Consider the following 12,680-nt stretch of genomic DNA (forward strand, 5'->3'; position numbering starts at 1 on the left):
GATGAGAGTGAGAGGGAAAAGGATACAAGGTAGTGGTCGGAGACTTGGAGGGAAGTTGCAATGAGGTTAGTGGAAGAACAGCATCTAGTAAAGATGAGGTCGAGCGTATTGCCTGCCTTGTGAGTAGGGGGGGAAGGTGAGAGGGTGAGGTCAAAAGAGGAGAGGAGTGGAAAGAAGGAGGCAGAGAGGAATGAGTAAAAGGTAGACGTGGGGAGGTTAAAGTCGCCCAGCACTGTGAGAGGTGAGCCGTCCTCAGGAAAGGAGCTTATCAAGGCATCATGCTCATTGATGAACTCTCCGAGGGAACCTGGAGGGCGATAAATGATAAGGATGTTAAGCTTGAAAGGGCTGGTAACTGTGACAGCATGGAATTCAAAGGAGGCGATAGACAGATGGGTAAGGGGAGAAAGAGAGAATGACCACTTGGGAGAGATGAGGATCCCGGTGCCACCACCCCGCTGACCAGAAGCTCTCGGGGTGTGCGAGAACACGTGGGCGGACGAAGAGAGAGCAGTAGGAGTAGCAGTGTTGTCTGTGGTGATCCATGTTTCCGTCAGTGCCAAGAAGTCGAGGGACTGGAGGGAGGCATAGGCTGAGATGAACTCTGCCTTGTTGGCCGCAGATCGGCAGTTCCAGAGGCTACCGGAGACCTGGAACTCCACGTGGGTCGTACGCGCTGGGACCACCAGATTAGGGTGGCCGCGGCCACGCGGTGTGGAGCGTTTGTATGGTCTGTGCAGAGAGGAGAGAACAGGGATAGACAGACACATAGTTGACAGGCTACAGAAGAGGCTACGCTAATGCAAAGGAGATTGGAATGACAAGTGGACTACACGTCTCGAATGTTCAGAAAGTTAAGCTTACGTAGCAAGAATCTTATTGACTAAAATGATTAAAATGATACAGTACTGCTGAAGTAGGCTAGCTGGCAGTGGCTGCGTTGTTGACTTTGTAGGCTAGCTGGCAGTGGATGCGTTGTTGACACAACACTAATCAAGTCTTTCCGTTGAGTGTAATAGTTTCTGCAGTGCTGCTATTCGGGGGCTAGCTGGCTAGCTAGCAGTGTTGTTTACGTTACGTTGCGTTAAAAGAACGACAATAGCTGGCTAGCTAACCTAGAAAATCGCTCTAGACTACACAATTATCTTTGATACAAAGACGGCTATGTAGCTAGCTATGTAGCTAGCTACGATCAAACAAATCAAACCGTTGTACTGTAATGAAATGAAATGAAAATGTGATACTACCTGTGAATGCGACCGGGTTGTTGAGTCCTATTCGGTAGACGTTGGCTAGCTGTTGGCTAGCTGTCGGCTAGGTGTTGGCTAGCTAGCAGAGTCTCCTACGTTAAGGACGATAAATAGCTGGCTAGCTAACCTCGGTAAATTAAGATAATCACTCTAAGACTACACACTCTAAACTACACAATTATCTTGGATACGAAGACAGCAAAGACAGCTCTGTAGCTAGCTAACACTAAACTAATCAAGTCGTTCAGTTGAGTGTAATAGTTTCTACGGTGCTGCTAATCGGTGGGCGTTTGCTAGCTGGCTAGCTGGCTAGCTGCTGGGCAAATAGCAGTGAAGACTACGTTAGGACGACGAAATACGATAATTATGCAATTATCTTTGATACAAAGACGGCTATGTAGCTAGCTAAGAAGAAATTGCTAAGATTAGACAAATCAAACCGTTGTACTATAATGAAATGTAATGAAAAAGTTATACTACCTGCGGAGCGAAGTGCCGATGCGACCGCTCGCTCCAACCCGGAAGTTAATTAACATGACTGCCTTGCCATCAATGGCGACTTGAGCAGAACGGTGTCACATCCTAACCCGGGATTTATGCTGAAGATTATTAAGAGCCCACCATATAGGTCACAGTCCGTTGAGTTATGGGCCTTCTCCCCCCCCCCCATGTGGAGCAGAGAGGAGGCGCTTCATCGCCTGTGCCCGGTGTGCGCCTTCGCATGCTAAGTGCAGCACACGGCGATAATTAGGTCATCGCCTCAGCTGTTTGTGTCACGGTGCTAGTATACTTGGTAGACCACTTTCAAAACAGCGGTTGTCTCATTGGCTTTGCGAAGGCATTGAGATGGCTTATGAGGCGACAGGGTGGGCACTGCCTCAGGGCGTCAGAGCCCACTCCACTCATGGAGTAACGGAGTCTACGGCCCTTTTCAGAGGAACCGCTGTAGAGGATATTTGAGCAGCGGCGTCGAGGACGTCACAGTCTCCTTTTATCCAACTCTACCGGGTAGACATGTCGTCTAGCTATCTAGCTCATTCTGTGCTCAGCATGGCTGAAGGGAGAACTTCAGTTAAGAAAAGATGCAGGACGATTGGGCAGGGTTCCCATTAGGTCCACTCTTTTTTGTCAGGGAGTGAGACACGTGCGACATGACCTTTGTCTGACACTGTCAGTACAGCAGGGAATGTTTAGACTGCCCACCAGTGTATCACTGTGTAGGGGCGGAGTGATGAGGGAAGTAGTGCTGTAACTAGTATTACTTTACTATTGAACTGGTCACTGAAATGTATGGAATACCGAGGTATCATCTATCTGCTTAGGCAGAGTAGTTAGCCCATATTCCATTATCTGCCCACAAATCATTGGCTTTGCCTATGGATTGAGTGTGGCGGGTTACACTGAGAAATCAGTGAGTAGGTCTTCTAAATTGGTTCAGCCTGTACTCATCTTTTCTGATGGGAAGGCTAGAACTAAGGCGGGAAACGTAGGATCAATGGACAGGGTTTCCATCAGGTCTGCTTTCTCTTATTAGAATGACTACATGACATGACTCCTGGCTGAGGGTTCATGTGTTGTATCTTACCCACAAGTCTATGACTGTGTTTGGGCAGAAGGATTAGGGATATAGTTTCTGTAACTGGTGTTACAGTACTATTAGACCAATCATTAATACTTAAGAGTTTGAGTTCATCGATCTGCTTGTACAGATTAGTATAGCTCATTCTGTTTTATCTGCCCACTAGTCATTGGCGGTGTCTCTGGACTGAGTAGGGTGGATTAGACCTATTAGTTCTATGAGTGGAGCAGAGCCCCATAGGACTTAAGGCCCTGCCAACCCCCATTCTCGCTGAAGATAATTTTTCAGGAGGCTGTTTGTGGGGAAGCATCCCCTTATATTGGGACACCTGTACTCCTATTAGCTGCAGGTGTGTGCATCATGTATCAGTCTGTTCGCTGCCTAGGCAGCGGGGTAATCCACTAGGAGGCTCCGCTCCACTCATAGAACTGGAGTTATAAACCGATAGTTACCGGAGTTGTAAAGTGCTGATATCTACTCTGCTGCTTGAGCATGCTGTTGGGGCAGTCGATAGTGCTCTGGACTTCGGGCTAGAAGGCCGAGGGTTCGAGACCTGCTCCCTGCCTGTTTCCAGCAAAGTGGTTATGTGAAACTTTACCAAATAGGGGAAAAAACAACCATATGAATTTAAAAAACAATGACCTGAACTTGGGCTAATTCAGGCCAAACTTCAGAACCGGATATATTTCGAAGCCTTTTACCAAACTTCGCAGCCTATTATTTTGAAAGCTGGTTTGCCCCTTAGGGCCACTGTAAGAAGGGGAGTGGGTGATATTAATCCTAAACCTGTTTCACAAAGATTACTTGACAGGGCGGCCATTTTACATATCATAAAACAGTATATCAGACGAGGTCGTAAAATTATACTGAAAAAAGCTGAAAAATAGCCTACGCTCCAGGCTTTGATGGCTCTGGAGAAGTTAAGTGATATCTACACACAATGGTGCTGTAAAGCCCCCATCTGAGTGGGAGGTTGGGTTCAGCTGGCAATGAAGAGAGAAGAGGATGACGTGCCTCTGAGGTGAGGTGTGGTAATGTTCTAACATGTCAGCCCAGCCAGACCAGACCCTCTCAGTGACAGGGTTTGATGGGCGGGGGCGAGGAGACCCAGACCTCTCCATAAAGTTAACTGTACACCTCTGCCAAGGGTGATATCTGATAGCCTTGAAAACCAACAACACTATAAAAAGGACAGAAAAAAATGGAATAAGACACCTTACCTTCTCTAAACCTTGCTTTATCCATTTGGAGATGCTAGGATGAGGATGCCTTTTAGCCAGCAGCTAAGTTACTGTACCATTTAACTCTGTTGATGTCACAATTAGAGGAGAATGGTCATTAAACCCTGTTGTTTCATGTATTAATGTCAAAAGCAGTTCTAACACATATCAATACACGACGAAAAGATGATAGTAGACAAATTAGAAAAAAGAGAATAAGAACAAAAGTTTCCTGTTGGTAGGAGCTTTACTGAGACAGTCAATGCAAAACAAGTAACCTTCAACAGACGGGTTAGTTGACGTCACGAAAAGGATGTGCACACTTCAAAATGGGGCAGAAGTCTGTTGTGATTCTGGATGGCCAGATAGCTAGCAACAATGACAAGAAACTGCCATGTGGGGAATCGTAGGTGGCTTGTTCAGCTAGTTATATTTCATTCTTGATACCATGTCTTGTTTTTAGGTTTTCACTGATGTCACATCTATGCTAATATGGCCAAAAATGTGCTAACTAGCTAACCAACGACATAGTGATCATTGTGCAAATGTATTTATGTTTTCAATAACACTGTAGACAAAATATAGTTTGTCAACAATCTAAACCAACCTTGTTTTCCCCCAGTTTTGCACGCGTCAGTTTTGTTGCTAATCAACCAACCCGTCTATATACAGTAGCAGCAAAGTGGAAGGAGAGGCTGTGAACATCAGCCACATCCTAACTTCTCCTTAAATACAGTTGTTTCAGCACAGTGAACAAACCACCAGTGATCCTCCCAGTCAACATTTTCCAAATAAAATTCTAAAAGCGCATTTACAAAATAAATCCATAACGCAATGTCATTCATTTGGAATGGATAACATTGCATAGTTGATCATCAACAATGAATATATTTGGCGGCTTTTTGTACAATTAATTAGAGCTGAGATGTGCGGTAGGCGCAACAAGCAATCCTGCATCATGGTAGAAAAAAGAAAACAAATCGTAGTACATAATATGCTGTTCTATCGTACGTGCAATGATTTACGAGAAGAAAAAAAAGTGTTGTTTGACGTAATGTCTTTGTTGTTGTAATACCCCAAACGGACGTGGCAGTATCACCGCTATGGATTCCAGCTTTAACACTTTAGTGATTATCCAGTCCAAAATAGTTTGCAGAATTCTTCTCCATAAAACAAATAGAGAAATCATAACACATTAAATAAATAGCAGCAGTTGAAAAATAAATCCAAAACCAAATCAAAATGCTACCTGTTCAAATTGACCTCATCCTATAATACAGGTTTCAAGACTTCATTGGCTGAATGCAACTTCATCACCTCGATTAACATGAGCATTTAAACTGAAACATACTCCATATGATTTTACATATTCAAGGCATGATTATAGCAATACTTTGGCTTCAGACGCAAGCTTGCATACAGCTTCTTTCATACATGATTTTTGAAATACTGATTGGACTAATACCTATCTGTTATGACTGTTCCCAACACATTAGGTAGGGTACTTCACTGTCATGTAATTACAGACATACTTATCCATGATAGAGAGGGGAGGGGGGGTCAACAAGCTAAGGCAAAGTCAACATACACTACCGTTCAGAAGTTTGGGGCCACTATCTACAATAGTCATTTACAACAATAATGCCTACACTGTATTTCTGATCAATTTGATGTTATTTTAATGGGGGAAAAAGTGCTTTTCTTTCAAAAACAAGGACATTTCAAAGTGACCAAACTTTTGAATGGTAGTGTATACTTGAGTGACGTGAAATGTAGGATGAGACATTGCGGTTAGTCTCTTTGTTCAATCCAGCTCAATACTACACATAATCTCTTTCCTAGATAAAGGAGATATCCTGAGAAGAAATGGATCCTGTCATCATCTCCATCCTCTTCACCATTCTCCGCCGTCTCAATCAATGAGTCACTTTCTCCAAATGGGACAGGGGGTTGGAGTAGCACAATGGTCCAGACAAACAGGCCAAACCCAGTAGTGCTAGAAACCATCATCATCATCACATCCATACTCTGGAGTAAAAGAAGACCAAATGATTACTCAACTGCTCTAAAAATACATGTTTTCAAACATTTGTAGACACACTGGTAGCCAGACAACATGGCAAAACAAACAATGCAAGATGAGTTGGATAATGCCGATCAAGAGATCTGGCTAACAGGCTAGTTTGAAGTATCTATCTTACTGACCGTTGCCTCCCAGCAGCTCCATGGCGCTGACGCAGGGCTCCTCCTCATCCTCCTCTTCCTCATCTGCCACATCGTCATAGACCACAGGCCCACTCTCGACCAGCACAGAGTGTGGCGACACCTCAGAGGCCACTGGCAGGGGGATAGCTATCTAAGGAAACAATAAGGAAAAATCCACTAAATCAGTCCAACTAGTAATATGATTCTGCACACTGAGCCTGAAAGCCTGAATAGATGTTCAATACGGAGGTTATAGCTAGCCTGATCCCCCCCCATCCGAGTCCTACTGCATGTGGGTGTGGGCGAGGCAGGTGGGGGATCCACAGTGTGACGGAGACCCATTTCAGCTCCCTCTGCAGCAGTGTGTTTAAGCTCCTGCTGGGCTCTCTTCCCTCCCTCTCTCCATGGTCACCCTGCTGGGCCTCCCAGTGCAGAAAATGTCTCCTCATAATAGGAGCTGGAAGTCTCATTAATTATCATCAAAAGGAGGAAGAAAAAAATTATATAAATTATTCTCCAGACTAATTAGTGGGTGGGTGGCCACTGGGTGGTGAGGAAGTGTCTCAGTCCTGGGAAGGAGCTATAGGATAGGCAGGGAGTGTTGAAAGACCCTTTCAGAGGGAATGAGAAGACATAATGATTCAACAATCTTGACCCCGGACAGTTTTAAAGGTGAGAAAACTGGGTGACCTTGGTGGAATCAGGTCAGTCATAACAGTGTGATGAGTCAGTGGTCCTCTGCCATAGCTTACACTGGGGGAAGGCCTTGATGAACTTGACTAGCCTCTCAGCTTTAAAGCCAGGAACAGTGAAGTTAGGCTAGTCTCTATTCTATTGCAGAGGTTTATCACAGGAGCCTGCCGGTTTCTCTGAGCTTGACGTTGAAACAGACATTTATTGCCAAGACTGCACTGGGTAACTCAAAGTGCCATTTACTCCTAGGACATTTGTTTTGGAAATACAAAGAGAACCAGAAAAACTGCCAGGCAACAGCAAAGCACACATCTCCTTTCTCTCTTCTGTGCTCCTTTCCTTTCCTTACATAACATGAATTCCAAGCAAACCCGGCCCCAACCAATCAGAGAAGCCATTTGATGCCAGTTCCCAGGGGGTGGTGAGGGGTTGCTTAGTAACAAGCTTTGTTGACCCAGCCCCTCGTGGCAAATGTTTTCTTCCTGGTTGCTGTAGCCTGCACTGGGAGATTCCATTCATGGCTGCCAACACCACATGAGTGAGAGAGAGCGAGCAAAAGAAGGGAATGGAGCGAGACACAGCAGCAGACGGATGAAGAGTGGGTGCAGGAGAAAGTGAGGCTCCCTCCTGTACTTTCCAGCCCACACCGCTTGAATGCATGTGAACAACTCAGCGGGACATGGCCACAGTCCTCTCCCATTAGTGAGCCTGCTGCTGAAGAAAGTCTCTTCCCCCCCGGTCCATAGGAGACTAAAGGGTTGGTCAAAGAAAAGACTCACCCAATTTGAATATTATATCGTATTTGTGCATCTCTGAGCAATGTTCTATCGATAACCCGGGGTCATTTCATGTGTATCTGAGCCATCATCGTGCAAGCAGGCAGAAATACAGCCCGTAAGATGAGTTTTGCATCCTATGAAGATATAACATTCTCAAGATATTTTTTTATTTTTTTACCTTTATTTAACTAGGCAAGTCAGTTAAGAACAAATTCTTATTTTCAATGACGGCCTAGGAACAGTGGGTTAACTGCCTGTTCAGGGGCAGAACGACAGATTTGTACCTTGTCAAGCTCGGGATATGAACTTGCAACCTTGCGGTTTCTAGTCCAACGCTCTAACCACTAGGCTACCCTGCCGCCCCATATAGTGTTAGCGATAGTAGGCTTGGGCGGTATACCGTATATAGCCTTTCGAAAAGCCACGGAATGGTTTTTCAATACAGGCAAAACTATTTTTATACAGCTTCTTTCTTTAAAATTTTACCCCGTTGTTTTCTTCCCCAATTTCATGGTATCCAATTGTTAGTAATTACTATCTTGTCTCATCGCTACAACTCCCGTACGGGCTCGGGAGAGACAAAGGTCTAAAGCCATGCGTCCTCCGAAACAACTTAACACCGCGCGCATCCAACCCGGAAGCCAGCCGCACCAATGTGTCAGAGGAAACACCGTGCACCTGGCTACCTTGGTTAGCGTGCACTGCACCCGGACCGCCACAGGAGTCGCTGGTGCGCGATGAGACAAGGATATCCCTACCAGCCAAACCTTCCCGAGGCCAATTGTGCTATATCACTTATAAATTAACTAAGATGTGCCAAATAAATTATCTCTAACTGGGTGTTGCTAACTTGCAAGATCAAGCTTCTTGGTAACAGCAGCAGAGGCAATCCCCTCCTAGATTAAGATTCCTGCTGCCTAATACATGTTTTGTGTGTGCTGCAAACTGCGTTTTGAGATACTTGCATAACTTTATGAGCTGGGTTGTCTGTCCTAGTAGTAAATGTTTGCAAGTGCTCGTTACCATTTACCTAGCATCTGCTATGAGAACTTCTTAGTACTTCTTAGCATTCTGGTAAGTGACTTTTTTACGTTTATATATTTTTCAATAGCACCCCTTGTGTGCACTACCGGTAATACCGTATATCCCGGGATGGCACAGACACTGTATGGAAATTTGGATACCCTTAGAGATAGTAAAAGTGTGTGTGTGTGTGTGTAAGAGACAAAAGCATGTGTAACATCTTACCTGGTCTAGAGCCAGCTTCTTAGGGGGGAGTCCTGATATGAAGGGCCGTAACCTGAGAGAAACAAAAACTTTGAAGAACAGACGTGGCTGCAATGAATGGCAGAGATGACCGTTCAGAAAAAGGACATAAAGGCTGGAGCGACAGAGAGAGATATTCTAACAGACAGAACACAGAGAAAGATGCAGTTGAAGTCGGAAGTTTACATACACTTAGGTTGGAGTCATTAAAACGTGTTTTTCAACCACTCCACAAATTTCTTGTTAAACTATAGTTTTGGCAAGTCGGTTAGGACATCTACTTTGTGCATGACACGTAATTTTTCCAACAATTGTTTACGGAGAGATTATTTCACTGTATCAAAATTCCAGTGGGTCAGAAGTTTACATACACTAAGTTGACTGCCTTTAAACAGCTTGGAAAATTCCAGAAAAAGATGTCATGGCTTTAGATGCTTCTGAGAGGCTAATTGACATCATTTGAGTCAATTGGAGGTGTATCTGTGGATGTATTTCAAGGCCTACCTTCAAACTCAGTGCCTCTTTGCTTGACATCATGAGAAAAATCAAAAGAAATCAGCCAAGACTTTAAAAAAAATAATAATTGTGGACCTACACAAGTATGGTTCATCCTTGGGAGTTATTTCCAAACGCCTGAAGGTATCACGTTCATCTGTTCAAACAATAGTACGCAAGTATAAACACCATGGGAGCACGCAGCCTTCATACCGCTCAGGAAGGAGACGTTTCCTAGAGGTTAAAGTACTTGTGTGAAAAGTGCAAATCCATCCCAGAACAACAGCAAAGGACCATGTGAAGATGCTGGAGGAAACAAGTACAAAAGTGGGGGCAGCAGGTAACCTAGTGGTTAGAGCGTTGGACTTGTAACCGAAAGGTTGCAAGATTGAGTCCCCCGAGCTCACAAGGTAAAAAAATCTGTCGTTCTGCCCCTGAACAAGGCAGTTAACCCACTGTTCCTAAGCCATCATTGAAAATAAGAATTTGTTCTTAACTGACTTGCCTAGTTAAATAAGGTAAAATAAAATAGTATCTATATCCACTAGGGGTCGACCGATTATGATTTTTCAACACCGATACCGATTATTGGAGGATCAAAAAAAAGCCGATACCGATTAATCGGACAATTTTTTAAAATGTATTTGCAATAATGACAATTACAACAATACTGAATGAACACTTATTTTAACTTAATATAATACATCAAAATCAATTTAGCCTCAAGTAAATAATGAAACATGTTCAATATGGTTTAAATAATGCAAAAACAAAAAGTGTTGGACAAGAAAGTAAAAGTGCAATATGTGCCATGTAAAAAAGCTAAGGTTTAAGTTCCTTGCTCAGAACATGAGAACATATGAAAGCTGTTGGTTCCTTTTAACACGAGTCTTCAATATTCCCTCTTAAAAAGTTTTAGGTTGTAGTTATTATAGGAATTATAGGACTATTTCTCGCTATACCATTTGTATTTCATTAACCTTTGACTATTGGGTGTTCTTATAGGCACTTTAGTATTGCCAGTATAGCTTCCTTCCCTCTCCTCGCTCCTACCTGGGCTCGAACCAGGAACACAACAGCCACCCTCGAAGCAGCGTTACCCATGCAGAGCAAGAGGAACAACCACTGCAAGTCTCAGAGCGAGTGACGTTTTAAATGCTATTAGTGCGCACCCCGCTAACTAGCTAGCCATTTAACATCGGTTACACTAGCCTAATCTCAGGAGTTGATAGGCTTGAAGTCATAAACAGCTGCTGGCAAACGCACGAAAGTGCTGTTTGAATGAATGCTTACGAGCCTGCTGCTGCCTACCATCGCTCAGTCAGACTGCTCTATCAAATCATAGACTTAGTTATAACATGATAACACACAGAAATACGAGCCGTAGGTCATTAATATGGTCGAATCCGGAAACTATCGAGAAAACAAGACGTTTATTCTTTCAGTGAAATACGGAACAGTTACGAATTTTATCTAACGGGTGGCATCCATAAATCTAAATATTCCTGTTATATTGCACAACCTTCAATATTATGGCAAATTAGGCAGCCCACACTGTTGCATATACCCTGACTCTGCGTGCAATGAACGCAAGAGAAGTGACAATTTCACCTGGTTAATATTGCCTGCTAACCTGGATTTCTTTTAGCCCAAATATGCAGGTTTAAAAATATATACTTCTGTGTATTGATTTTAAGAAAGGCATTGATGTTTATGGTTAGGTACACATTGGAGCAACGATACGCACCATATCGATTATATGCAACGCAGGACACGCTAGATAAACTAGTAATAACATCAACCATGTGTAGTTAACTAGTGATTATGATTGATTGATAGTTTTTTATAAGATAAGTTTAATGCTAGCTAGCAACTTATCTTGGCTTACTGCATTCGCGTAACAGGCAGTCTCCTCGTGGAGTGCAATGTAATCAGGTGGTTAGAGCGTTGGACTAGTTAACTGTAAGGTTGAATCCCCCGAGCTGACAGGGTAAAAATCTGTCATTCTGACCCTGAACGAGGCAGTTAACCCACCGTTCCTAGGCAGTCATTGAAAATAAGAATGTGTTTTTAACCAACTTACCTAGTTAAATAAAAGGTGTAAAAAAACACATTTAAAATCGGCCAAATCGGTGCCCAAAAATACAGATATCCGATTATGAAAACCTGAAATCGGCCCTAATTAATTGGCGATTCCGATTAATCGGTCAACCTCTAATATCAACAGTAAAACGAGTCCTAAATCGACACAACCTGAAGGAAGAAGCCACTGCTCCAAAACCGCCATAAAAAGCCAGACTACGGTTTGCAACTGCACAAGGGGACAAAGTTCGTAAATTGGAGAAAAAGTCCCCTGGTCTGACGAAACAAAAATAGAACTGTTTGGCCATAATTACCATCATTATGTTTGGAGGAAAAAGGGGGAGGCTTGCAAGCTGACGAACACCATCCCAACCGTGAAGCATGGGGGTGGCAGCATCATGTTGAGGGAGTGCTTTGCTGCAGGGGGCACTGGTGCACATCACAAAATAGATGGCATCATGATGCAGGAAAATTATGTGAATATATTGAAGCAACATCAAGACATCAGTCAGGAAGTTAAAGCTTGATCGCAAATGGAACAATGACCCCAAGCATACTTCCAAAGTTGTGGCAAAATGGCTTAAGGACAACAAAGTCAAGATATTGTAGTGGCCATCACAAATCCCTGACCTCAATCCTATAGAACATTTGTGGGCAGAACTGAAAAAGCGTGTGCGAGCAAGGAAGCGTACAAACCTGACTCAGTCACACCCGCTCTGTCAGGAGGAATGGGCCAAAATTCACCCAACTTATTGTGGGAAACTTGTGGAAGGCTACCTGCAACATTTGACCCAAGTTAAACAATTTAAAGGCAATGCTACCAAATACTAATTGAGTGTATATGTAAACCTTTGACCCACTGGGAATGTGATGAAAGAAATAAAAGCTGAAATGAAGCAATCATTCTCTGTTATTATTCTGATATTTCACATTCTTAAAATAAAGTGATGTTCCTAACTGACCTAAAACAAGGGAATTTTTACTAGGATTAAATGTCAGGATTTGTGAAAAACTGAGTTTAAATGTATTTGGCTAAGGTGTATTTAAGCTTCCAACTTCAACTGTATATTCTAACAGACAGGCAGACACACAAACAGAAACCAAATATAAT

General features: G+C 43.3%; 1 protein-coding gene across 1 annotated transcript in view; it reads right to left on the reverse strand.

The window, feature by feature from the left end:
• Positions 1–4,284: 4,284 nt before the first annotated feature.
• brf1a (BRF1 RNA polymerase III transcription initiation factor subunit a) overlaps positions 4,285–12,680 on the reverse strand; it is a 64,087-nt gene continuing 55,691 nt past the window's right edge. The window contains exons 17-19 of the mRNA XM_046366994.1: positions 8,975–9,026; positions 6,255–6,405; positions 4,285–6,077 (exon numbers count right to left, since the gene is read on the reverse strand). Of these exons, the coding sequence (XP_046222950.1) occupies positions 6,046–6,077; positions 6,255–6,405; positions 8,975–9,026 (235 nt within the window). The 3' untranslated portion in view covers positions 4,285–6,045. The remainder of the gene's footprint in view (positions 6,078–6,254; positions 6,406–8,974; positions 9,027–12,680) is intronic.

This window comes from Oncorhynchus gorbuscha, linkage group LG10 (genome assembly GCF_021184085.1).
Source record: "Oncorhynchus gorbuscha isolate QuinsamMale2020 ecotype Even-year linkage group LG10, OgorEven_v1.0, whole genome shotgun sequence".
Taxonomy (NCBI): Eukaryota; Metazoa; Chordata; class Actinopteri; order Salmoniformes; family Salmonidae; genus Oncorhynchus; species Oncorhynchus gorbuscha.